The sequence below is a fragment of the Neovison vison genome, chromosome 12, assembly GCF_020171115.1.
Source record: "Neovison vison isolate M4711 chromosome 12, ASM_NN_V1, whole genome shotgun sequence".
In the NCBI taxonomy this organism is placed as follows: Eukaryota; Metazoa; Chordata; class Mammalia; order Carnivora; family Mustelidae; genus Neogale; species Neogale vison.
Window position 1 is genome coordinate 88,139,146 of NC_058102.1, and position 26,350 is coordinate 88,165,495.

At 50.0% G+C, this 26,350-nt stretch overlaps 2 protein-coding genes across 2 annotated transcripts; one reads left to right on the forward strand and one right to left on the reverse strand.

Annotated features, from left to right (window-relative positions):
• Positions 1-771: 771 nt before the first annotated feature.
• Positions 772-7,580, reverse strand: LOC122892320 (keratin, type II cuticular Hb1-like). The gene is made up of 9 exons (XM_044228623.1): positions 7,197-7,580; positions 4,801-5,009; positions 4,113-4,173; positions 3,082-3,177; positions 2,692-2,856; positions 2,386-2,511; positions 1,945-2,165; positions 1,729-1,760; positions 772-1,201 (listed from the first exon to the last, which is right to left on the reverse strand). Exons 1-9 carry the CDS (start codon positions 7,578-7,580, stop codon positions 1,026-1,028), a joined length of 1,470 nt encoding a protein of 489 aa, XP_044084558.1. The 3' UTR covers positions 772-1,025.
• Positions 7,579-25,718, forward strand: LOC122890961 (putative keratin-87 protein). The gene is given in 9 exon segments (XM_044226385.1): positions 7,579-7,702; positions 11,001-11,077; positions 11,455-11,553; positions 11,762-11,926; positions 12,203-12,328; positions 12,573-12,734; positions 23,979-24,037; positions 25,016-25,047; positions 25,528-25,718. Coding segments are annotated over 9 exon segments (1,035 nt in total).
• The last annotated feature ends 632 nt before the right edge of the window (positions 25,719-26,350 follow it).

A 26,350-nucleotide genomic window follows, 5' to 3' on the forward strand; every position in this document is an offset into this window, starting at 1 on the left:
TATCAAGAGAGTGTTGGTTCCTGGGGGGAGGGGAAGTCTACATTTGATCCCATGGCCAGGAATTGTCTTATATTCAGGTAGAGGTGGAACTGGGGGGTGGAGGAAGTGGTGTCCCACCAGCCATGAGTGATAAGGTTTCCCACCAAAGGTGGCAAGAAAGCCAGCCCCCACCCCCTACCCCCCACTAAGTATCCCAGTTGTTGGCCTTCTCCCTTCCTTTCCAGCTCCCTCTCATGCTGGGTAGCTGGGCATTTGGGGCTGCCCACCCATCCCCCTGCAGTCTTCTGGGTGTATGAATGAGGCATTAGGGGTGGGGTGCCTTGGAGACAACCCTCTTCTCACCCTCCTCCCCCAACTAACCATGGCTATGAACACCTTCTCTGTAGCCTCCGAAAAACTGGGCTGGAAGCCTACTTGTGTAGGCACAAATGGAAGATTTTCTGAGCACATTACATATGACCCATGAGCTTTATTGGAGCCGCGGAGACTAAGCACTAAGAGCAGGGGAGAGGGAGCCAGAGCAGCCACCAAAAGGTGTCCCCGTGGAGCTGCAGCCTCGGTCACTGTGAGGGTTAGAGGGTTCGGAAGGCAGGAGAGGTCTGCAGGATAGCAGTACAGACGCAGCACCCACGGATGTGCACAGCCTAGGGGATCGGGACCAGTCTGTCCCTTTGAAGCCACAGGTTTCTGCCAGGCCAGACCCCCCAGAAAAGCCTGAGCCAGGATGGGATCTCTGCCCAGGGCTGCGAGAAACCCAGGTATTTAGACTTCTGAGATTGGCGGTAAGGACGAGGGCAGCTGCCAGCTGGGCAGGGAGCCCAGCCCTCCCCGGAAGAAACTGCGAGTGAAGACTGCGAGAAGGCGGAGGAGATGCAGGAAGATAAGGCTGCAGTTTGGGCAGGTCAGGCCGGCTGGGTCTGGAAACCCTTCTGCTTCAAGCCCAGGGACTTGGGTTGCTGCGGGCTTCACCGCTGGAGGCAGGGACTGTTGACTCGGAGAGCAGTGTGTTGACCAAGCCCAGGGCACTACGGGAACCGCACCAAGGAGCTGGGGCTGCACCTCTGTCCGCAGGGCGCGCACATGCCCGTGCTTACCGCCAGGTTCCCACTGCAGGGGGCGCTGCACGCACTGCCGGTCACAGGCCGGGAGCCGGACACGCAGAGATCCCCACACACGACCCCGCCGCGGGAACTGCTGACACCTGCAGGAGAACAGGGCTTAGTCCCCTCCCCCCCCCTTCCTCCGCAAGGTCGTCCCCAGGGGCCCCTGCCTACTGGAGAGCACACCCTTCTCTTGCTCAGATCTCCTTCCCTCCATTTCTATTCCTGCCTTCCCCCCAGACATCCTCATGCCTCCTCCCTCCTTCCCCTTCCTGCACTCAGGCCTCAAGAATCCTTGATAAACTCTTCTCCAGGGTCCTCCCTATAGGCAAAAACAGCTATTTAAATTATCATAAATAGTAATTTAACTTATAATCATTCACTGCCACCCACCCCCTGCCTTTCAGGGTTTCAAAGATGGCTTGTGGTGGCCTCCTGTATTTGCAAATAAAATTGTATTGGAACTAAGCCATATGTACTCATTAGGTATTGCTTATGGCCAAGGCTTTCACATTACAGCGACGAAGTCGAGTAGTTGAGACAGAGGCTAGAAATATTTGCGATCTGGCCCTCCTCCCCACCAGGAACCCAAGCCCTTATTTCAGAACCCATAGTACGGATGACTTACAGACATTCACAGCACCAATGCCCTCACACAACCTTGGAGGGAGAGCAAAGAGACAAAAATTAGCTGGGGAGAGCAATCCTTGCAAATCCCCTCCTCCACATAAGCTTGATGCAAATAACATGCAAATGACATGCAAATGACACAAATATGCGCCTTGCTCAAAGCACAGTTTCTGGGAGACTGAAGAGATGCTCTTCCCACAGATGTGGGCCCCACCTCTGCTCCTCGCCCTCCAGCAGCCGCCTGTAGGTGGCGATCTCGATGTCCAGGCCCAGCTTGGAGTTCATCACCTCCTGGTACTCCTTGACCAGGCAGGCCATGTCCTGCTTGGCCTTCTGCAGGGCGGCCTCCAGCTCCGCCAGCTTGCAGCGGGCATCGCTCAGAGCCGTCTCGCCTTGTTGCTCAGCCTGGGTCACTGCGGCCTCCAGCTTGGTGTTCTGGGGACCCAGAGGAAAACAAGGTAGGTTATGGTCCCACGTCCCTCTGTCCATTTCCTGGAACACCCCAAGAGCAGGCCTCTCCCTTTCATCAGCTGAGTCTCCCCCAGGGACTATAACCAGGGACGCTGGTCATGCAGATGGCCTGGAGCATGAATGGTGAGATCCATTGGGGACATACATGCCTGTGTGACCTGGGGAGGCCCCAGGCGACCCTTACCTGGCACTTGGCATTCTCAACCTCGGCCGTCAGCCTCTGGATCATGCGGTTGAGCTCATTGATCTCCTCCTTGGTGCGGCGCAGGGTCTCCCCGTGCCGGATCACCGTGGCCTTCATCTCCTCACACTGGGGGGAAGCAGAGATGCTCAGGACACGTTATCCCACAGAGCCCCACAACTTGCACATCTGCTACCCCATCCTGACAGCTGCCTGTCCTTCTCTTGTCCATTCCACCTAGACAAAGACCAGAGCCCTTTTAGTCTCCCTCCTGCTGAGATCCTGGGAAGAGGGAGCTGGGCCACTCACCTTGCTGCGGTACCAGGACTCGGCTTCAGCCCGGCTGCGGCTGGCGATGTCGTCATACTGAGCCTTGATCTCGGCCACAATGCAGTCCATGTTCAGGTCCCGGCTGTTGTCCATCTTAACGATGACTGAGGTGTCTGAGATGTGGGCGTGGAGAACGCGGATCTCCTGCAGACCGTGGGAGGTAAGACAGAAAGATCTTACTTACATCCCAGCCTCACACACGAGTGTGGATCCAATCTTCTCAGCCCTTCCTTGGTTTCCAGCCCCTGCTCCCACCATAGCCTCATGGACTGTAGCCCCAGCCCAAATCCCTGACCAACTCCAGTCCTAGGCCAAGGCCCCCTCTTCCACGCTGGCTGCCAGGTTTCTGCCTGGACCACAGCCCCTCACCTCCTCATACAGGCGTCGCAGGAAGTCAATCTCCTCGGTCAGGGCCTCCGCGTTGGCCTCCAGGTCTGACTTGCGGAGATAGGCGCAGTCCACATCCTAAAGGGGAGAGGGGGCCATTGATGTATCTTTGGGAAGGCCACACAGAGCTCTTGCCACCCAGAGAGCACTCACTGGGCTGGGAAAACTCCCTGGAAACCCTCCTTATGCCTGATATCCTGGAACTGGTGGGGTTCTTTATACAGTGAGAAAGGTCAGGAGCAGGTTTGGGTAAGGGAGGGGGACTGTGAGGTTTCCAGGCACTTCCTCTGGTACCTACGCGATGATCCCTCCAGAACCCACACCTTGCCCTATCACTGAAACTTAGGCTCTGGTGTAAAATGGGTCAGTTCTAATGGTACCCCAGCCCTCTCTGCCCTGACACCTCAGGGAAAGAAAACTAGGTCTGTGGTCAGAAGAGGTCTCAGGGATCAATTCTGCCCCTTCCAAACCAGGGCAATTCTGGACAAGAGCCTTGACCTCAGTGCCTCAGTTTCCTCACAGTAATCCTTGCCTTCCTCCTCTGGAGGTGGTGGGAAGGACCTGGGGGGTCCACATGATGGCACTTGTGGCAGATCAAGTGTAAGGGGTGAGGAACAACAGCAGTGCTCAGGCCAGCATCTCCCCACTGCTGGGGGGGGGGGCTGAGGATGTGGCTGTCCCCTAGCATTCATGGGCTCTTTCACTCACCATAGTTAGGAACGTGCGCTCTCTGGCAGGCCCAGGGCAGAATGAGTGGGAAGCCATAGGCCAGATGGGAGTTATCTTGGATGGGATGGATGAGGAGAGTGCCCTGCTTGAAGCAGGCAGTGTACTGTGCTGTTGGGGGCCTCCCTGGGAGGACTGGGGCCTTTGGGGGTGGGGGGAGAAAATAAGGCTGGGGCTGCTCTATGTGCTTCTGGGGAAGTTGCTCAGCCTCTCTGAATTGAAGATCATTCCCTCCTGCCTCTGCCCTGCTTTCCGAGTTGGGGGACGAGTATTCTGGGGACACTCACCTTCTTCAGGGCCACAAATTCATTCTCAGCGGTGGCCCTTAGTGCCACCTCTTCTTCGTATCTGGAGATAAAGGGCACAGGGTTCAGTGGCTAGACTTTTAATACGCTGGGATTTGAAGAGACAAAAAGAGAATGGAGGCCCAGACAAACACAGTCCAGGAACTGGATCTTTGGGAGGAAGTCACAGAATCAAAAATTGCTGGACCAGAAGGGAACCTGTCCATCCCTTTCTTGTGGGAGCTCCATGCAACCTGTCACCCAGGGGACTTCCGGTTTCAGGGACTCTCTTTCCTGATGTGGGTGGTGGAGGGGTGGTGACACCGTGCACATTTTTGTAGATCTTCTGTTTCTGGACTGTAACTCCCTGGGGTGGGGGCAGGAACCCCATAGGAGTTCTGGTGCCCCTCGTCCCTCCCCCATCCCACCTCAGGTCCTAGCACAGCATCTGAGACTTAGAGTAGATGTCAATAAACATTCGATGAATTAATGAAGCAGATACACAAGGACGAGGTAGCTGGAGCAGCTCCCGCTCTCACCAGGGTGTAAACGCCCAGAGCATTCGTCCCCACAGGCTTCCTGTCCATGTCTTCTCCTGTTGGGAAGTTCCTCTTGTGGTCTAACCCGAATCTATCTTGCTTGGGCTTAATCCCCTTTTGTTTCTTGAGACTACCCTGGGGGCCGCACTCACTTCTTCTTGTAGCCCTCCATCACCTCCTGCACGTGGTTGAGCTCCGAAGCCAGCCTCCCGCTGTCGGCCTCCACGCACTCGGCCTCCCGCCTCAGCGTCTCGATGTAGCCCTCGAACAGGGGCTCCAGGTTGCTCTCGCAGCACTTGCGGTTCTGGTAGAACTGCCACTTGGTCTCCAGCAGCTTGTTCTGCTGCTCCAGGAAGCGCACCTGGAGTGCAAATGGGAGAAAAGTCTGTGGGAGAAGCCAGTATCCCCAGACCCTCCTCAGGGAGCAGGGGGAGTCAAGCTGGAATTAGCAGTGAGGTGTGCAGAGGAAAGGGGTGGACAGCAGGGTTCTGTTGTGCTCCCTTGGCCTGACAAGGCACCGGAAGAATTCTTGTTTAGGCCCGAGTGAGGGTCAATTCAGGTGGGCCTGGATGGGCTGAGTGAGAAACTGAGGGGCATATGGGCCATGCTGGGTTACTTTTGGGCTGGGGAGGTAGTGACAACCACGGAAGGCTTCCTGGGAAAAAGGAATATAGAGCAGGGTTGGGAAGGACAGAGGATGAAAGTCTTTCACTATGAGCTCTCCGGGGGCAGGGCCTATATGGTTCATTTATCTCTGTTCCCCATACTCAGGCTGAGGTTGCTGAGCACTTGTTTGTGTGGAAATTCAAGGTGGGAAGGGCTACCTAACTGCAGTGGTTAGAGAGGGCAGGTTCTCAGCAAGGAAGATGGCTGGGGCCCGAGGAAGTCTGGGGGAGGGGGAGGTACGGTCTTAGGTGGCCTAAACTCCTGTGTGGGGTGCTCATTCTTTTCTGTAGGCCAGGAAGCTGATGTGAATGGGGAAAATGGGGAGGGTGAAGACTGTGGGGGAAGTGAAGCTTGCAGGCCTTTACTGGAAGTCATTCACACTGAAGACGGGCAATGGTGAACAAACACTGTGCAGGCCAGAGAAGATGCCAGCAAACAGGAGGAGCCCCATCCCTCCTCCCCACCCCCACCTCCAGTGTTTCATTGCTCTGACGTTTTAGTTGGAGTTGAGACATTACCTTGCTTTTTAGCCCTGGTGTCCTTCTGTCCACCTGATTAGTATGGCTGGGAATTCCCTACTTGGAACTTCCAGAAATGGGGACCAGGGGACTGCTGATAATATATGGGTTCACTTCAGGGCGAGTCTTAGCTAATAGGGTTCATGCTGTGGTAGAGACTCTCGTGGCTGCCTTAGCCCCCCATCTTGCCTTTCAAAGTCGTGGCCAGCTCACACACTGTGTGGCACCTAGTCCTGCTGGTGTAGAGAACTCTGGGACCAAGAGGGGGAGTCACTGCCCAGTGGCACACAGCAGATCAGGGAAGAGACAGCATGTGGAGCCCAGGCGGCCTGTTCCTGGGCCAGGACATTGTTCACGCTCCACTCCCTGGCTGCCTTTTCCGTTGTGAATGTCAGCACACTCGGGATGCAGAACCCGCTGAGATGGACCAGCTCCTCTGGAGGGGAGCACAGAGTTGTCCCCAAGCTTTGGACCCTCTAGCCCTGGACCACCTTGGGAGCTGGAGAGAACCTGGGCTTAGAGTCCACCCTCGGGCAAGCCCCCTGCCCTGTACCCCTATCTCCCTTATCTTCTGTGTACTCAAAGGGCGAGTCTGCTGGCAGCGATTCTCAAATATGAAACACTTGCAGGCTGACTCCAGGATTTGCCATCCCCTTCTACGATTTTACTCATGATTTATCTGTAAGTGGATTTGCTTAGCATTTACACTTACATGAGGTTCAAGGGCTAACTTTATATTACCACCATAGTTGTAAAACCAGTATCACCAAGCATACATAAAAGCAAGTCATAAAACATTAAATTCTAGCTGAAACTGTTGTCCTAGGCAGCTCTGAACCTGAGGCTTGCTCTCTTTATTACAAGTGGAAGAACAGCCAGTATTAGTGAGATACTGAAGACTATTAGCCTCTAATGAGATTTAATCTTAAAGAAACAAGCATGAGAAGAGATGGATTTTCCCATCTGGTGTTTCAGTGTTATTTAATGCTTTAATGTACCACCTATTGATCACGTACAATATCAGCAGCTCCCATTCCCCATTTCTAGAGACTGGCCTGGGAATTCCAAGGTTCCCCCAGGACTTCCACGTTCACCAAGAATGTGAGCAAAGACATCCCCCTTGTCTGTGGAGACCCTGCCTGTCTGGACAAAGGCTGTATATAATACTCGTTTGATCAAATCAGGAGCTGCTGCCCTATACTCATCTCTCTGTCTGTCTGTACCCTGGATGTGTGCCCATGTCCTCCATCAGACTAGGAGTTCACCTGGGCCACAACCCTCCTGCCTCTGACTCTACCCTCAGTGCCCCGGCTTGAGTCTGAGCATAGGTGGGGTTCAGGAAGGGTGTGATCAAGGACACCCACCTTGTCAATGAAGGCAGCGAACCTGCTGTTGAGGCACTTGATCTGCTCCTTCTCCTCGTGCTTCACGCACTGTGCATTGGGGTCGATCTCCAGGTTGAGGGGCGTGAGGAGGCTCTCGTTGACAGACACGCTGGTGATGCAAGGCGGGCTGGGCCCGCACACGCCTCCGGAGCGGTAGCCGAAACTGCGGCCACAGGAGCCAGCGCGGAAGCCCCCGCAGACACTGCGGCTGCCGAAGCCCCCAGTGAGGCCGCGGTAGCAGGAGACTCCGCGGTAGGGGGCGGCCGTGATGCAGCAGCGGCCTGGCCGGGGCCCGCAGGCCGAGGCGCAGCTGAAGGCGCGGACCCCGCAGGGGGCGCCAACGCGGGAGGACAGGCAGGACATGATTGCGGCGGCGGCGCTGGCAGCGGCGGCGGATGGCTGGAGCCCAGGGCCCGCGCGGCGCCTTATATCGCGGCCCACCGGCCCGGCAGGAGCGCGCGGCCACCGCGTTTACGAGCTTGGAGGTCGGCCCTCGCCCTCGTCGAGGCGGGAATCAAAGCGGGCCGGGCCGCCTCCATAAAACGGCTTCACATCCCGCCCGCGCTTTATGGGGCCCAGAAACGCCCGGTCACGTTTGCGGGCCGTGCGCCCCGGAATCCAGGCACCCATCTGCGCCCCTCACTGGGGGCACTCGGCCTGGGCGGCGCTGGATCAGCGGCTCTGTCCTCGGGCCGGCCCCGGGGCACAGCCGGTGCCGCTTGGTTCTCAGCCTGGCGCCGCCGCCCTGCAGGCCCAGCAGCCTTGGTTTCTTGAGCACTCCTGCATGGTTTGGTTTGCGCGCGCGCGCGTGTCCAACGGGAGGGGTCTGGGAAGTCGGATCTGCAGATTCTTAGTCTTGACCTTGGACGAGTGAATAACCTGAGCCTCAGTTTCCTCATGTGCAAAGTAGGAATAATAAATAGTAACCATCTGCGAGCTGTTCGCAGGACCTAATGACATAATGGACAGGAAAGCATTTAGGGCCCTGCCTAGCACTTAGTAAGAACTCCATAAATGTTTATTTATTTGTTTGTTCTATTTATTCTACTACTGTTAATTTGCCATGCATCCTGTTTCCCTTTGGGCAGGAACTTTCTCTTCTCTCTTTCTCAGAGCTCATAGCTTCTCTCCTTGTAAGTGTCTTACCCCCATCCCCTAGTCCCTTAAATTGCTTCTTGTACCCCTCTCCTGCATCAATCCAGTGCCTATAGTGTGTGAGGGTTCTATAATGCAGTATCTTATCTTTACCCCCAGGGCGTCCTTTGCTGGTCAGAGTTATTGTGCCCATTTACCTGACTGGGAAGGTGAGCTCAGAGTGGTTCAATGACATGTTTAAGGTCAGACACAGAAAGCTCTATAGAGGAGGGGATTCAGAATCTGAAAGGAGGCTCTCAGCCCTCTCTCACACTGGCTTCTGAGTCTTTGGGGGCTTGATGGGGGTGGGGTGTAGGGGTGGGGGTGTAGGGGTGAGGGGATTGAGTTCTCCCGGGCAGGATTCCAGACTGTTGGGCTCCTTTGGGCTCTTAGAACAATAGACCCAATCCAAAGCCTTCCCCTCCACTGGTGCTTGGTCCTGGCCACCAACTCTAGAAGGCCATGATCCATTATAATGGAAGTTAATTATATGTCCAATTATGGACAGAGGAAACTAGAATGTGAACTCAGCAGGCAGCATTAAAGAAAAACATGCAAATCATCCTTAGCTTCCTTTGCTTTTAAATATAAGTTGTTATTATGCAAAGGGTAATTAAATCCTGGAACTCCAGAAGTCATCATGGCCACCTCTGCTGGGCACCCTGTTTCCGGTGAATTCCCCTAGGTCCCCTCTGCTGTCTTTCCCAACACTCTGGTGGACTTGAATGCCTTTGGTCTAGCCTTGACTTTGCAGGGGCTTCATCCCAACCTCAGTGCTGTCCTCTGTGGAAGGTGAAGTCCAAGGCCGAGGTGTCTTGTGCTCCTACGCCCAGCTTTAGTTAGGGTGGCCTGTGGTGGGACTGATGGCTTCAGTAGCAGGCATTCCTACTCCAGTGTTTTGCAGGGAGCAGTAGTAGGTATTGGAGACGTCTTCCTGTGGTGTCTCCCTCCCTAGAGGAAATGGAGTTACCTTGAAGCATGGACGACTTAAATTAGACTTTTGGAGGCCCTTATGTAATGCTTGTTGGGACCTCTTTCTGGGTTTTGGTGGGTGGATGGAGCTGACTCTTCTGAGAGTGTCTCCAGAGGGAGCCCTTTGAAGGAGACTGTCTAGAGAGTGTGGCCCTGAACTTGTGGTTTAGCTCGGGGAGACACTGTATTGGGTGGGGAGTGAGAAATCTTAAAGGGACCCCGGGAAGGGGTGGAGGTGAATGGGCAGGCTGTGGGTTTTGGATATCTGGGTATTTGGAACCCTCCCACCCCCACATCCACAAACTTCATGGGTCCTGTGGCATGAAGTAGCTGAGCAAATACCTTTTTGGTTGTGTGGTTGACTTTGCCCTGTCTTGGTAGGAGTATACACAGTCTCCTTCTCACCCGGCCAAGGGTCAACTATCATGGGTTGCCTTGGAAACCTGTCCTCTGAAGCCTTGCCCGCGGATCCCCTGGAATGTTTTTCCCCCTGAAAGCTGCCAGGGTTCCCTGAAAGAAACCATCCCAGCCCAGATTCCCTTCCCCTTTTGAATTATCTCACCAAGTGTGGAGTCCACAGGCTTTGGCTGACTTTGATTCTTTTGGGCAACTTCAGGCCCTCAACTGTGGAAGAAATGCTGCCAAGGCTTCAGAGTTGCCTGAGTGTAGGATTTTCTAAAGCCCCATCTTCATGATATTACCCCAGAAAAGAGGAAAATGGCTGTGATATCCGTCAAGCCCATAAAGGTGACAACATGGTCATTCTACTGGGTGAGGCAGGTGGATCCAGATGTGTGGGTTTCTAAAAAGGAGGTGCAGTGAAGGAGGGGTCAGAATCTCTTCTTCCTCTGGCTTTATCTCTTCTAGCCTGGCTCACCATAGCCTGTGGATCAGCTTGGATTAGTGCCCCTAATGAAGTCCTCAAATCCAGCTCCTGTAGGACTGCTCAAAGGTACTGTTCAGGCTGCACACTCCACGGTCGCTGGGCCAGTCGCCTTGCTGTGTCACACGGTCCCCTGCCCCTAACCAAGTGCAGAAGGGGCTGGAGGGCTACAGGAAGGGAGTTGGTGGGGGAAGGTCTGTTTTCTTGGAAGGGGTTATGTGATATGACAACTGGAAGCCACCGAACCGAGTGACCTTAGAAACTTCTTCCTTCGTTAAGCCACTTTGTGTTTTTATCAGCATTAGAGGCAGTGACAGGCAGACCCAGGAAAGGAAGAGAAACTGAAATACCAGCTAAGAGCCTTTCTATGGCATTATGACCTCAGGACAGGGGCCATCTCCTGACTTATCCATCCATCCTCTAGACCTGTTCTGAGCACTCACTCTATTCCAGAAGTATGCCGGGTACTAGGGCTGCAAAGGCATGACCACCTCTGGTCCGCTGTTGACACTCAACGGCTCATGTTGTTAATTCCACCCACCGTCCCGGACCTAAGCTCAGGCGATCAGCTTATTATATTAGAGTAAAAAAAAACAAAAACAAAAACAAAAAACCCAGGACCTTTAAAATGAATAATGCTTATTTAAGGTAGAGAAATGTACTATTAGGGATGTGGGTGAGAGGGATCTTTCAGGCATCCTGAAAGGGGGAGGGGCAGAATAGGTCATGTTGGGGGTGGTCTTTCCTCCCTTGCATTACTAGCCAAATCTCTGAAAAATTCTCCTGTACTAAAGCTCTTTCCCTGTGGAAGTACAAAGAAGAGGTCACTTTGGGGACCATGGCAGAGAATGAGGTTGTCAGAATCAAGGAAGTGAGTGGCTTGCCTGTGGCCGCCCTCAGGGGCACCCAGTACTCTCTCCTTCGGTTAATACACTCATATTTTATCTCCGCCCATGGAAGGGCATTTTCCTTCTCACACCCCAGGAGATCCACAGGGCAGGAATTCTCTGCATCTTCCTCTACAGAGAGGTCCAGAGAGATAAAAGAACTCCCCAAAGTCTCACACTATATTTTGCTAGAGCAGAAGGGAGAGCTTAGTTCTCCATCCCTTGGCTTCTGGATCTATGCCTCCGACTTGCTTTGCAGGGCTGGGGATGGGATAAGAAAATTTCCAGGGTTGGACTGGGGAGGTCGGGTCCCCTGGGAAGTCTCTGCAACCACAAGGAACCACCTGAACACTGTTTCCAGGAGGGTAACTGCACCTATGTGCTCGAGGGAGAGCTGGAGGCCAATGCCCGTGTGCTGGTGGAGGAGACAGAGTTCCTTCCCGAGCTCCATGTGTGACAGGTGAGCACTGGCTAGGGCCCATCAGCCATCCTTGTTCACTCTGTCCCAGGTCAGCCTTTGTACAGAGGAAACAGACAGAGGGGTCTCAGACATGAGGGTTTTGGATATGGTGGCTCTGTGGTATGTGTGTGTCTGAAGGGGGAACATGAGCTTCGTTCTACCTGGCTCTGGATGGTATAGGTGATGTGGATGGCTGTTGGCCCCACAGGACATGAGGGTCCTCCGTGTCCACATCTCGGACACCTCGGTCATCATCCAGAGGAGTAACAGCCGGGACCCGAACATGGGCCGTACTGTGACTGAGATCTAGGCCAACCATGATGGCATTGCCAGATGCAGTCAGGCTGAGACCGAGTCCTGGTACTGCAGCAGGGTGAGGGACACAGGACACTTGTCTCCTAGACATGGCAGTGGGCAGAAAGCCAGGTGTATAATAACGAGGCCTCTTTTGTCAGGTATTATGATCCCTTGGATGGCAACAGGAGGGCAGACAGCTCTCAGGTTAGAGTGGCTGGGCAGGGCTGTCACATATGGTCTCACAGGCTGAGCACTGTACAACCTGCCAATGGTCTGTGGTGTCTGAGTGGGTGAGAAACTGCATCCTGAGCCTCAGGAACGTCTCTGCTTCCCCTATCCCCCACGCCACCAGTGTGAGGAGATGAAGGCCACGGTGATCCGGCATGAGGAGACCCTGCGCCGCACCAAGGAGGAGATCAACGAGCTCAACTGCATGATCCAGAGGCTGACTGCTGAAGTTGAGAATGCCAAGTGCCAGGTAAGGGTCATCTGGGTCCTTCCCAGGTCACACAGGACATGTGTGTGTCCCCATTGGATCTCACCATTCATGTTCCAGGCCATCTGCACGACCAGCGTCCCTGGTGGTGGTCCCTGGGGGAGACTCAGCTGATGAAAGGGAGAGGCCTGCTCTTGGGGTGTTCCCGGGGGGGGGGAGGGCTGAGAAAGGACATGGACAGAGAGACCAGGGCCATAACCCACCTTGTTCTCCTCTGGGTCCCCAGAACACCAAGCTGGAGGCCGCAGTGACACAGTCGGAACAGCAGGACGAGACGGCTCTGAGCGATGCCCGCTGCAAGCTGGCGGAGCTGGAGGCCGCCCTGCAGAAGGCCAAGCAGGACATGGCCTGCCTGGTCAAGGAGTACCAGGAGGTGATGAACTCCAAGGCGGCTGCTGGAGGGCGAGGAGCACAGGTGGGCATAGCTCTCACCGCGGTGGCAGATTCACTGGGCCTGACGCACTGTTTTGCTCCAGGACTTCTCCATTGTCCATTTCTTTTGCTGCCATCTTGGAAACTTTTCAAGGCCCCTGAGGCCTTAGCCTCTCCTTAGCCTCTCCTCAAGCCCTCAGGAGAGGCTAAGGAGAAGCGTTTTAGCTGAGGTCCACTACTTGATTTATTTATTTATTCCGTACTTTTCTTTCTTTCTTTCACTCTCTCTCTCTCTTTCTTTCTTTCAGATATTATTTATTTATTTGTCAGAGAGAGAACGAACACAAGCAGGGGGAGCAGCAGACAGAGGGAGAAGCAGGCTCCCTGCTGAGCAGGGAGGCTGATGCGGGACTTGATCCCAAGGACCCTGGGACTTACTAACCTGAACTGAAGGCAGGAGCTTAACGACTAAACCACCCAGGTGTCCCACACCACCTGATTTCTAACACGCCTCTTGTATGATTTCATTAGGGACAGCGGCTTGCTGGTAAACGTTTAAGAACCAGCTCTTGGGGGGAAGAAAATGCTCTTTTACAGTGCTTGCCAATTTCAGTGTGTAATTTCTTCCGTCCTGGCTGACAGCAGCTTCATGAAGGGTGGGCTAGAAATGTGCAAAACATTAGACAGTGGGAAGAACATTCTAGCTCTAAGGGTGGAGAGACCCAGGGAGAAGGGGTTTCCTTCTTTTCCTGTCCCACAGTGTTGAAGAGGAAGCTGGATGGCAGGTCGTGAGTGGACCAGTTCCTCACCCCACGCCTGTTGATGTGCAAGTCTTACTTTCCCGTTGTTAGGAAGCTCACATTTTCTCCCTGTCTAAGCACACTTGTCCACATTCAAGATGTCTCTAAACTGACTTTAGATGGACTAAAGCAGGTGTTTCATCAGCTTGGCTGTCACCAGGCAGATCTTCTTGAAGTCAGTGGCAGAAGAATAGATTAAGAAGGGATTGAGATTAAACCACAAGGTGGACTCCCAGTAAAGCATAGGAGTCTGGGGAACAGGTCACAGGGAAGCTTCTGTTGGCTTTCTTTATCGTTGGTGGATAAGCTTGAGACATCCCATCCACCTGGGTGCTCTTGGCTGGTAGGGAGGGGTTCTAGGTGGTAGTGGCTGGCTGGGACCAGCTCCACACCCCTGCCAATGGTTTGGACTTCTTACTATCCCTGTGCTGGTGTGGTGTGAGCAGCTCTCGGCCGGATCTGTACGTGGGGACCTCTCAGTCATCCTTTCCTGTGGCATCAGGTGCTGTGGGATAGGAGCTTGTGACTGCAGCTCTAAAAAGTATCAAGCTGGCTGGGCTTGATGGAACACCAGGCCCCCAGCCCTCACACCCTCCCTGAGGACCCCAGTTGGCCCTCTACCCAACCCACCATGGAGGTGGGGTATAGCCTCTTGATCTCACCGTGGGCCATCTCCCATGCTGTCCACTTCTCATTTCTTCTTGTGTGGGTCTCCCTCCTTGTCTCCTGTCTCCCTCAGGCCAAGGAAGGATATTGGGAGGAGAGGCACATGGTATGTTCTGTTGGAGGAATCTGGGCTGCCTGACTCCTGAAAAGGACTGTCCCTCAGCTCCCATCCCTCACCCTGACCCACCTCTGAACTCTTGCTAATCCCTTCCTTTCCTAGGTCTTTCTTCCCTCCATGCTGTCAGTGCTTAAAGTCACATGGTTCCTGTCATGCTTTTGATCTTTCTGTACATTCTTTCTGTCCTGGAAAGGGTGGGTGGGATTTCTAGGAGGACATTCAATGTGCTAAGGTCATTTCACCTACTTATTCAAGTGAGTGTCAAGGCTGGAGACACTGAGGAGGGGTGTTATAATGGCTCAGGGCTCCAGAGGGAATGCTCCACTGTCAGAATATGTCTGGCCCAGTATTGGCTTGTAGTGGGCCCGGAGAAATGTTAAGAGAATAAATGAATTCATCTCTAAGGTTTCCAGTTTCCCACAGGGCATCTCCACTTAAATGTTGCACTGATTTTTGGAATTCAAAATGCCTTGAAATCACCTCGTTGTTTCCCCCTGTACTGATGCCCACTTGTCAGCTTAGCCTCTTCCTACCAGTTCTTTCCAACACTCCAGCTTCAAACCCTTTGATACCATTTTCCCCACCCAAAGAGTCACAGAAATCTACCCGTTTTTTCCTTTGAAAAATGCCACCAGGAACTTCTTTCTTTGCAAAATGTCAGACTAGGACCTCTGGAAAACTCTTTTGTCATTAGTCACTTACAGTTCTGAAAAATATACTTAAAAAATATATTTTAATGCACCATGGAGTTAGCAAGAAGGTATGGCAAGTTAGAAAGAGGAACAAAATGGAAATTCCAGAATTGCAAAGTATAATCATTGAAATGAAAAGTTCAATGAATGGGCTTAATGAAAGATTGAAGATGTCAGGGGGTAGGGTCAGTATACTGAAGACAGATGAGTAGAAATTTTCCAATCTGAACAACAGAAAGAAAAGATCAAAGAAAAAGTAACAGAGCCTTGGAGACCTATGGGACAGTATCGAATAATCTATCATATGCATACTTGGGGTTCTAGAAGGAAAAGGGTGAGAATGATGTGGGAAAATATTTGAAGGAATACTCTTCATATTTGATCCAAGAACTCTTGTAGTGGCCAAGAAGACAACCGGCTGTTTAAAGCAAAAATAATGGTATTGTTTATAACATTTGTAGAAGGAAAAGATCTGGCAACGATGACACAGATGATGGGGAGGTGGGCCAATGAATTACACTGTCATGAAGTATGGAGTAGCACAGTATTAATTCCAAATAGACTCTGATAATTAAGGATGTATAGTTTTAGTTCTAGAATAATCACTAAAAACAAATATTTATTATCATAAATAAAAACAAAACATTTAAAAAATTTTTGTTTTTTAAAAAAGATTTTATTTATTTATTTGAGAGAGAGAAAGAGTGAGGAGAAAGAGAGAGAGCTCAAGTAGGGGGGAGGCAGAGGAGCAGAGGGAGAAGCAGGCTCCTTGCCCAGCAGGGAGCCTGATGCAGGGTTTATCCCAGGATTCTGGGATCATGAGTTGAAGGCAGACAGTTAACCAACTGAGCCATCTGGGTGCCCCCAAAATAAGATATTTTAATAGAATAAATAATGTTAAGCATTTAAAAGTATTTGATTAACTCAAAAGCAAGCAGAAAGGAACAAAAGAAGAGGAGGACAATTGTCTCACCTGAGACAAATAAGAAACAAAAAACAAGATGGCTGACTCAAATCCAATCACATAATAATTACATGAGGTGTTTATGTTAAAAACTAACCCCTCAAAACAGGAAGACAAACAATTCAGTGAAAACAGGCAAAAGATTTCAATCAACTCTCTACAAAAGAAGATGTATTAAAGGCCAATGACCCATGGGAGCTTGCACATCATTATTAGTCATCAGGGAAATCTGCTATGAGGAAAACCCAGCAGCCACGAGAAGGCGAACATTTAAGAGACTGAGGATACTAAGTGTGGAGCAGCTGGAGCCTTCACAGAGAATGAAATGATATAGTCACCTTGGCAAATGGTTTGGGAATTTCTTATCAAGTTAAGCATATACTGCCAAAAGACAAAGCAATTCCACTCTTGGATATTTGTTCAAAAGAAATGAAAAGTAGGTTTACATAGAGATTGGTACATGAATCTCATAGGGGCTTCATTTAGAATAGCCCCCAATCAGAAAAAACAGGTAGATGGACAAACAAAACTGAGATATTTTTATACAACAGAACATGACTCAGACACACAAAAGAATGACCTACTAATTCAATAAATGACATGGATGAGCCTTAAAAACACTGTGCTGAGTGAAAAAGTCAGACACAAAAGAGCACATACTGAATGTTTGCTTCTATTCAAACAAAGTTCTAGAAATGGCAATACAAACCTATGGTGATGGAAATTGGGTGAGTGGTTGTCTGGGGTGGGGTGGGGAGATGGGCTGCAAAGGGAGAACAGGGAACTTTCTGAGATGGTGGAAATGTTCTGTACATTCATTCAGTTGTGGTTAAATGGGGCATACATTTTGTCAAAACATGTCAGACTGTATGATATTGTGTGCCTTTTATTGTGTGTATTTTTTATCTCAATAAATTAATAATAGAATAAGAAATAATTATTTTTATTGATTATTTTATTATTAATAATATTAATAATTTTCCTCAATAATAAAGATTAATAAAATGACTTAAAAACCCAGTCTAACAAATATGTGAAAGATGTATATCATTAAAAATTTTTTTTATAATTTATTTTTATTTTCCAAGAGTACAGGTCTGTGAATCATCAGGCTTACACACGTCACAGCACTCACCATAGCACATACCCTGCCCAATGTCCATAACCCAACCACCCTTTCCCTACCCCCTACCCCCGGCAACCCTCAGTTTGTTTTGTGAGATTAAGAGTCTCTTATGGTTTGTCTCCCTCCCGATCCCATCTTGTTTCATTTATTCTTTTCCTACCCCTCAACGCCCCCCCCACCGTTGCATCTCCACTTCCTCATATCAGGGTTGGAAAGACGTATATCTAAAGAAATATAAACATTATCCTAAATGAAAGATAACAAAGAAGCTCTAACTAAATGAGGAGTTAGATCGCATTCATATTCAAAATTCAATTGACATATATTATACATAAAACATAGCATATATTATATACATATCAGGTATGTTTTATACACAATATTTTAATTATAATATATAATATTGCATACACACATAGGCACACATGTATAATATATAATATGTATAGCATATAAATACAGATATGGTACAACATATATTATATATAAAACACATGTATTATAAACATGTATTTTATGTATAAAAAATACATAATATATGTCAATTTGGGGGCTATCTAGTTTGTTCCATTGATCATTTGTCTATTCTTTTGTGTATATATTATATAAATATATTAAATATGTTAAGTATATATAAATATAATATATGATGGGACACCTGGGTGGCTCAGTTGGTTGAGTGTCTGATTCTTTTTTTTTTTAAATTTTTTTTAAAGATTTTATTTATTTATTTGACAGAGAGAGGGATCACAAACAGGCAGTAGGCAGAGAGGCAGGCAGAGAGAGAGAGGAGGAAGCAGGCTTCCCGCTGAGCAGAGAGCCTGACGTGGGGCTCGATCCCAGGACCCTGGGATCATGACCTGAGCTGAAGGCAGAGGCTTAACTAACCCACTGAGCCACCCAGGCGCCCTGATTCTTTTTTTATAAGATTTTATTTATTTGAGAGAGAGACAGAGTGACAGAGAGAGCATGAGCAGGGGGAGGGGCAGAGGCAGAGGGAGAAGCAGCCTCCCCGCTGAGCAGAGAGCCTATGTGAGGCTCCATTCCCAAAATCCAACATCATGACCTGAGTTAAAGGCAGATGCTTAACCGACTGAGCCACTCAGGCACCCTGAGTGTCTGACTCTTGACCTCAGCTCAGGTCTCGATCTCAGGGTCATGAGCCTGAGATTCATACATCATCATGTATGAATGTACAACTAACGTTATATGTAATATATAGTTATATACTTCATATATCTATGTCTGTATCTTTGATATGCAACAGCAGTGACAGTGCAGATCAGTAGTAAAGGACGGACTATGCACTGGTTATATGCATGGGAAAAAAATGGAACTGGAATCCTGCCTTCTATTATACACAAAATCAATTCCAAGTCAATTCAAATTATAAATGTCAAATGCAAGACTTTTAAAGTTTTAGAAGAAAAAACTGGTGAATGTCTTTTTGACCTTGGTATAAGGGAGGATTTTTTTAAAGTTTAAGTTCTTATTTCTTCATTTGAGAGGAAGAGAGAGAACACGAAGAGCACAAGCAGGAGGGAGGAGGGAGAAGAAGACTCCCCACTGAGTAGGGTGCTGTCGTGGGGCTCGATCCCAGGACCCAGACCCAGGACCCTAGGATCATGACCTGAGCGAAAGGCAGATGCTCAATGGACTGAGCCACCCAGGCGCCCCTATAAGAAAGATTTTTATGCAAGGCACACCGAATGCTTAATATGAAGGAAAAGGTGGGTAAAGTGGCCATTAAAATTAAGAACTTTTATTCATCAAGTAGGGACAAGGTGAAAAGACAAGCCATAAACTTGAAGGTGATATTCATGATACATGTAAGTGACAAAGTATAATATATAGAAATAGAGATTTATATAGAAATATAAAAGTACTTGGAATCTAATAAAAATAAGGCAAACAACCCAAAAGAAAAATGGCAAAAGAAAAGGATATCCATAGAGATAATAGACATTTAAAGAGATATTCAGCCTCGATAGGACTCTGAAAATGCAAAGCAAAACCAAAAATAAAACTGATTATATCCTTTCATTATTAAAAATTAAAGACGTGTCAGAAAAGATATGAATCTGAAATCTGATCAAAGTCTAAATTGTTATTACAACAGCTTTGGAAAATAATTTTTGTCTTGTATTATTGAACATTTGACCCAGAAATTGCAGTCCTAGACATGTATCACAGAGAAATCCTCACATATGCCCAACAGAGGACATTCAGAAAAGTATTCATAGGACCATCTTTGTAAGAGAAAATAAAACAAAACAAAACAATAACAGAGTTACATAAAATATTGTGTATTCACTTAATAAGATGCTATGAATCCTAGCAGAGGACTCCTCTTTAATTAAAAAAAAAAAAACAAAAAAACTTCCTTTGTAAGTAATATCTTTAAAAAACACCCAAAAGCCAAACCTCAACCAAACAAGGAAAACTGATAACGCATGTGTGTGATCAAACTGGAAGAAAAGAAAGCAAGGGTATAATTGTCCCCAAATTCAAGGAAGGGTTCACCCCTAGGGAGAGAAGGAGCAGGGGACAGTCTGGGGACAGAGTGTGCAGGCACATGTAAATTACTAGTAACGTTTGGCTTTTGTGCTTCTAAGTGGGCTCCTGGGTATTTCATTTTCACTATAGTATTAGATAATAAAATCAATATACTATTTATAAGACATGAAACCTCAACAGAAGGCCTAATTGAAAACCTAAAGATAAAATAGAAAAACCTAAACAGAAAGTCTTCCCTAAAACCTAAGGCCATAAATTCAGAGTGGAAGAGTGTGTTAAGGTGAGTGGTTAGGGGTTCAAGGGCATTGTACACAGGAGGAGTGAGAAGTTCTTCACGAAACTTATTTCCTCATTTGGGCGTGAATATGTATGTGGGTACTGATCCACGATATCAAATGTATTTCTTATTTTGAGTTATGGTTAAAAAATGGTTTCACAGGGGTGCTTGGGTGGCTCAGTGGGTTAAGCCTTTGCCTTCCGCTCAGGTCATGATCTCAGGGTCCTGGGATCGAGCCCCACATCGGGATCTCTGCTCAGCAGGGAGCCTGCTTCCTCCTCTCTCTCTGCCTGCCTCTCTGCCTACTTGTGATCTCTATCAAATAAATAAATAAAATCTTAAAAAAAAAATGGTTTGACAGCCAGTACCCTAAACAACCTCTTGTCGAAGCACAGCAACAGATAACATACCTAAAAGTTCCTACCAGCGGTATTAGCACAAAAACCAAAGTACCCATATGTGTATACCTGTAGGAGAATGGAGAAAGAACTACGGCAGTGAAAACTAACTAACTAACTAACTAACTAACTAACTAACGTTACATGCTTCAAAATCTCACAAACAGAATGTTGGGGAGGGAAAAGCAAGTCATAGAATGTGTAACTCTACTGTTATAAAGTTTAAAGTTAGGCAGAACTAACCAATTGCTTAGGGTTTCCTATGCACATGGCAATAAGGAACGGCCAAGGAATGCTTAATACAAAAGCGCAGGATGCTGGCTACTTTGGAGATCGGATGGGGTCAGAGACAGAGGATATTGTGATCAGGAAGGGTCCCATGTGGAGCTCTGAAGCTACGGGTGGGTACACAACGATTATTTTTATTACTGCTCCCCATTTCTCACTCCATACGCCCAAACTACTTGGCTCCACACATTTCCCCCTTCCTTCCCTCTCCTCCTCCTTCCTTCAAGACGGGACCTCCACTCTTCCACCCGGGCTGACAGACAGCCCCTTCCAGCCCCTGTCAGAATTCTGCAATTATAACAAAGTGAGGTCACAAAGCCCCCAGGAAGGAGAGACTACTTCCTCAGAGGCAAGGATTCTGGGAGCTGCTTGGGCTGGAGCTGGGCTTTGGTGCTCACTGGAGGCTTGGAGGAGACGACAGCTCTCTTCATCATGGTGAGACTTGTCCACATGGCACACTGGGTCACACAGGGTGAAGGGTCTTAGACTCTGCCCAGATCTGTTGGACCCAGCCATGTTCAAGCTTGTCTGTTGTGTCTGCAGTTTTTGGGAATGGGAGCAGGAAAACGTGGGCTATGGGACCAGGGCAGACATAGAGGGGAGATGATGTTACTTGCTGTCTGTTTCATATCCATTTCCCACTCCCCATCTGCCCTGGAAAGCAGCTGGCGCCGGGCTGGTGTGAACAGTGCCTGTTCTCTGGTTAAAGAGTGTGTGGCTTCGTGTTCTTCTGGGTGTAGAGCAAAGAGCGTGGGTTCCAAATGCAGTCTAGCTCAGCTGCTGACTGTCAGGGTCACTCACAGCCCGCTGGGTCCCTACTTTCTCACTCGGCAGATGTAGTGAGACTCAGCTCGCCCAGGGCAAGATAATGGAGACAGTGACATCCACCCGGCCTTCTTCATAGGTCGTCATGAGCCTCAGTGAGATGGCGGAGATGAAGGACCTTGAATGGTATAAGGCACCATGTATGGCTCTGAGCCCAGGCTAGTTATAGAAGAGTGTGCGGGGACAAGGCACAGGAAGGGGAAAGGCCCACTGGTCTTGTCCCTTGCAGACAGTACTCCACATAGTGGCCCTAGTTTTGGGGAAAGAGCTAGAATCGGGATCCCTGTCACTACTAATAGCATTCATTGAGTTAAGGAAGTTTCTCCCCATTCCTAGATTTTTAGAAGTATTTTTAAAATTAGGTTTTTAAAAACGGCTTTTCTATTAGTTGAGGTGATCACGTGTGGTGAAGGACCATAACCGAGTTCCTGAAGTTTAATTACCTCAACGCTCGGAATAAGCCCTATGTGATCCCAGTCCACAGACTCAACAGAATGTCACCACACGTGGGGATCATTTGTGCCCTCTGCCCCTGTTACCTTAGGCATCTCCAGACCTGATAGTGCACCTTCCAGGGCACCTGCCAAGCGCATTTCATTCTCTATACAACCCTTGGAGATAGAAAAGATTACCGTCCTCACTTTACAGATGCAGAAACAGAGGCCTGGAGAAGTTAGAGGATCTGTCCATGATGGATGGTGGAGGGGTTGGTATGGGGACTGTCTTGCCGGCTTCAGCTGATGGCCTTGTCAGCTCTCATTTCCCTGAGCCTCCCTGTGCTGCTTCTACCCCACCCCGCAGTGCGAGGAGGTACAGGAGACCGTGGGGAAACCCACGCAGAGCCTGAGGCATAGCAAGGAGGAGCTGAACAGGCTCAACCAGGCCATCCAGCGGCTGACTGCGGAGGTGGACAGTGCTAAGAGTCAGGTGAGGGGTGGCGGTGTGGGGGTAGCAGCGGCATGAGGAATGGTGGGAGGGTGTCCATTATCTGTGACAACTAGTCGGTCATCCCCTACCCTCTGGAATAGGTGGATAGAGTTTCTCCTTGTGAGTGTCTGAGCAAATGGAAGTGTGGCTGCATTTGCCTAGGACTCTCTGTCTTTCATGAGGGCAAGTAATTAACATGTAGATAAATATGTATCCTATGCATGTTTGTTTGCATATCACTTTCTATGTGTTGTACATTTTTGTGTCTGTGTGTTATGTTTGTCCTACGTAACATTAAACTTGAGCCCATTTTCAGAAATAGCAAGATTTTTCCTAGAAATCCAACTTTCTGGGTCCTCTTCAAAAATGTGCAGATTTAGCGACATTTGGCTAGAGAAGAGAGGCCTCTGTCTTCTCTGTTGCCTTCACTTGCATGCCCCTGACCCCACCGCCCCAAGTTGATTCCTTTAACACAGAGCCAGAAGACTCTTTGCCATTGACCGTCATCTGGGCCGGCACTGTTATTATCCTTGTGGAAGACAGAAGGCACATGACTCCGTGTGTCTAAATTCGAGAAACAAGAGACTGAAATGTGCAAGAGATCCTGGTGATTGCAGGAGAATGAGACTGTGCCTACTTCTTCATGGCATGGGATACTCTTGCTATAGAGTTAACATTTGGTCTTTACCTTTTGATGCCTCTAACCGGGCTTCCATTAGGCACTAGGTGGGTGGCTCAGGCTCGAGACCTGAGAAAGGAGAAGTTCCCACATGAATGCTTTCTTTCTCCCTACTTCTCTGTCTCTCATCCTTCTCTTTCCCTCAGCTGCCCCGTTGAGGCCCTGGCTCTTGCTCTACCTGCAGAGGGAAGGGCTTTCTGCAGGTACAAGTATCTCAGGCTTTGAGGGGTTCGCCTTTCTTCAGAAATGGATGGCTGTTCAGGTTCCAGGGGGTGACCCTGTCACGGTTCAGTCTCCCGCTTGCCTCAGCCATTCTGATTCCCACCCCTCCCACCCCAGTTTCCTGAGCAGCAAACACACCTCAAAAGGCAAGCGTTTATCATCATCGTCGTCGTCACCATCATCATCATCATCATCATCATTGCTGTATTTCCCCAGACACTACAGATGCTAGTTTCCTATGAGGAAAGGATATTCTTCTGGTTAATTTTCCTGATGGAACGCTAATGAGGTCTTCGGGAGCATTGGATGCTTCCTGGATCCGAGCTCCTATTAGAAAAGTCACACGCTAGGTGTGAAAGGTTCTCTCTCAGCCAGCCCAGATGGCTGGCCCCAAGTCTCCATCCTGGGAGCCAAGCAGACACACACACACACACACACACACACACACACACACATTTTTCAGAACAGGAGAACCCATTCCTTACAATGATCTCTAATCCCTCGCTCACTCTCCAACCTTTGAGAAAGGTCTGGATCCTCGATGTGGGGGAGGGTGGGGACCAAGGATGTCCTGTCTGTGGTCTTCCCTTTGCCCCCAGCCCTGTGAACTAGACAGAGGCACGGAGCCACGGGCTCTGCCAGAGGAGGGTGCCTCAGACAGCGCCCAGGGCAAGCTGGCCTGGCTGGAGGCCGCCCTGCAGAGAGCCAAGCACGACATGGTCCGCCAGCTGCGCGAGTACCAGGATCTCATGATCGTCAAGCTGGGCCTGGACTTTGAGATCGCCACCTACCGCAAGCTGCTGGAGGGCGAGGAGAGCAGGTGAGGGCTGGCCGGTGCCTTGGATGTGGCCACGGTGAGGAGGGCAGGGACGCAGGGAGGTCACTATCTGGGTCCTTGCCAGCTGGAGAGGGGTGGGAAGAGACGACCTGGGACTTGTTCTCCTGGAGCCAGTTTCTCCCCCACCAACTTGAGGGCCTTAAGACAAAATGTTCCAGCTGATGAGCACTTTTGGCACCTGGGATGGGACAACTTGTGAAGTCATTCACCTGTAGGAGCAGAGAGCCGGGGTCAGTCTGTCCATCTAGATAGCTGCAAGGACCAGGCGGGGGGGGAATAAGGGTCTCCCCGCCTTCTCCTCGGTTCTGTCCTTCTTCCCCCAGTCCTGGGGAAGGCATGGTTTATGAGGAAGGCATGGTTTATGGCTTTTAATCTTAGACAGCAGAGATCCAAGGGCTGCTGGCTGCAGCTGGGTTCTCCAGGCCGAGGGGAGGGAAAGGGAACCCACCATGCGTCAGGCAGCCTGCACTTATTCTCTCCTTTCAACCCCACAAAACCCGTGGGAGGGAAGTGCTGTCATTCCCATTTTACAGATGGGGAAACTGAGTCTCAGGATAAAAGACCATCTCAAGGACTCACAGGTAGAAAGTGACTGGATGAGGTCGACCAGTGCTTTTCAGGTGGTGGAGCTATTTTCTCTGTAGTGTCCTTTAAAATATCCCCCTTCATGGTTTCTTCTTTTAGGCTACGTTTAGGCTGAAGAAAGATCTCTAGCCTTCTCCCTCCTCCAGGAAGTCATTAGTAAAACCTAGCTATCTGAATTTAAGGAGGAAGGATTAAGTTTAAGGTCCTGAGGAATGTGAAGCAAAAGGGTTGTGGTGATCTGAAAAAACAGGGAGCATGTGGGATGGACGGATCTCTGCCTGTTGGGGAAAGCCAGGAGAGTTTTGTTTTAAAGGATGGGGATTATTATACCCAGGAGGTATATTCACTCACTCACTTCCTCCTTCTCCCCTGCAGGCTTCGTCTGGGATTTGGGGCAGGGAGCTTCTGTAAGTAAATCTTAGACCCGGATTGGGTTAGGGAAGTCAAATCTTAGCCTCTCTTCTTTGGGTGTATTCTTTTGGGAAGGGAGAGGGGTCTGCTTCCACTGTGTCTCTCTTTTGGGGAGTCTGTTCCTTCTTCTGGGAGTAATTCTTTTTGTGTGCTAGGTGGGGAAGGTCTTGTGGTCTGTCCTTTGGGGGGTGGTTTTGTTGGTTTGTCCTGGGCAGTGGGAGGAGCTTCTGTGGGTCTGTCCTTGTGGAGGAGACTGTTTCATTCTGGCGTGGGAGAATCTGTGTGTCCGACTCCAGGGAGGGGGCATTCTGGAGTCTATTTCTTGGGGGAAGGGGTCTTGTATTATTACTTTGGGGAGTTTGCACCTGTCTCCTGTGGGGGTGGAGAAGGGTCTTTGCATCTTCCCTCTTGGAGAGGAGTCTGTCTGTCTGCCTTCGGGGGCGGAGCGGGAGAAGAGGGCTTCCTGTCCCCGACAGCCACTGTCTTCTCAGCCCTGGGCAACGCTTCCACCTTCGGACTGGGCTCAGCCTCGGGCCCCGCCCGCCTGCTGCCTCCCGGAGCGGATTCCGGCGCCCTCCAGACGGGCGCCCCTGGCGGCGGCTGCGCGCTCTGCGGCTCCCTCGCCTGCCTGGGTGGCTTAGGCTGCGGCGGCACCCGCGGGTACTGAATGTTCCTGCCCAGCTGTGGAGAAGTCAAAGACCCCTAGCTCCTGACCCCAAGGACTTGACCCTGTGCCTCAGACGCCCCCTCCCACGGAACTGGACCTCACTTCATCTTTCCATCATGGTCACCCCGCCCCCGCCCCCACCCCAGAGCGGAAAGTCTTGGAATCTAGCTTACGGAATGGTCACTGCCCTGTCCCCTGGGTGAAGACAGCCGAGACCCTGTGCCACTGGAGAAGCTTGGTGGTTTACCTGGACCCAGTACCCTGCTCCTCTGACCTACCCCCAGACTCCTCTTTCCCTGGGACTCCTCCTTTGCAATAAAAAGTTCTTCAGTGGATTGAGCCTCCCAGGGGCTGTTTGTGCCTGGATTCCTCAAGCTGTGTACAGAGCATGGTGTACAGATCGGGTTTAACAGGGACGGGAGAAAAGGAGGGGACACTACCAGGAAGTTACTTCCCCTTGTGGTGTGTGGGTCCACATGACTTCAGTTGGCGGTGATATGAACCAGGCTCCTAAGGGCTGGGTGGCTGCTGTGTGCTCCTGGGGGAAGTGAAAGAAGGGGTTAATTCCTCCTCAGATCTGTTTGTTCCCCAGCCTCATGGCCCCTCTGCTGAGTGGCTGAGCTCTGCCTTCA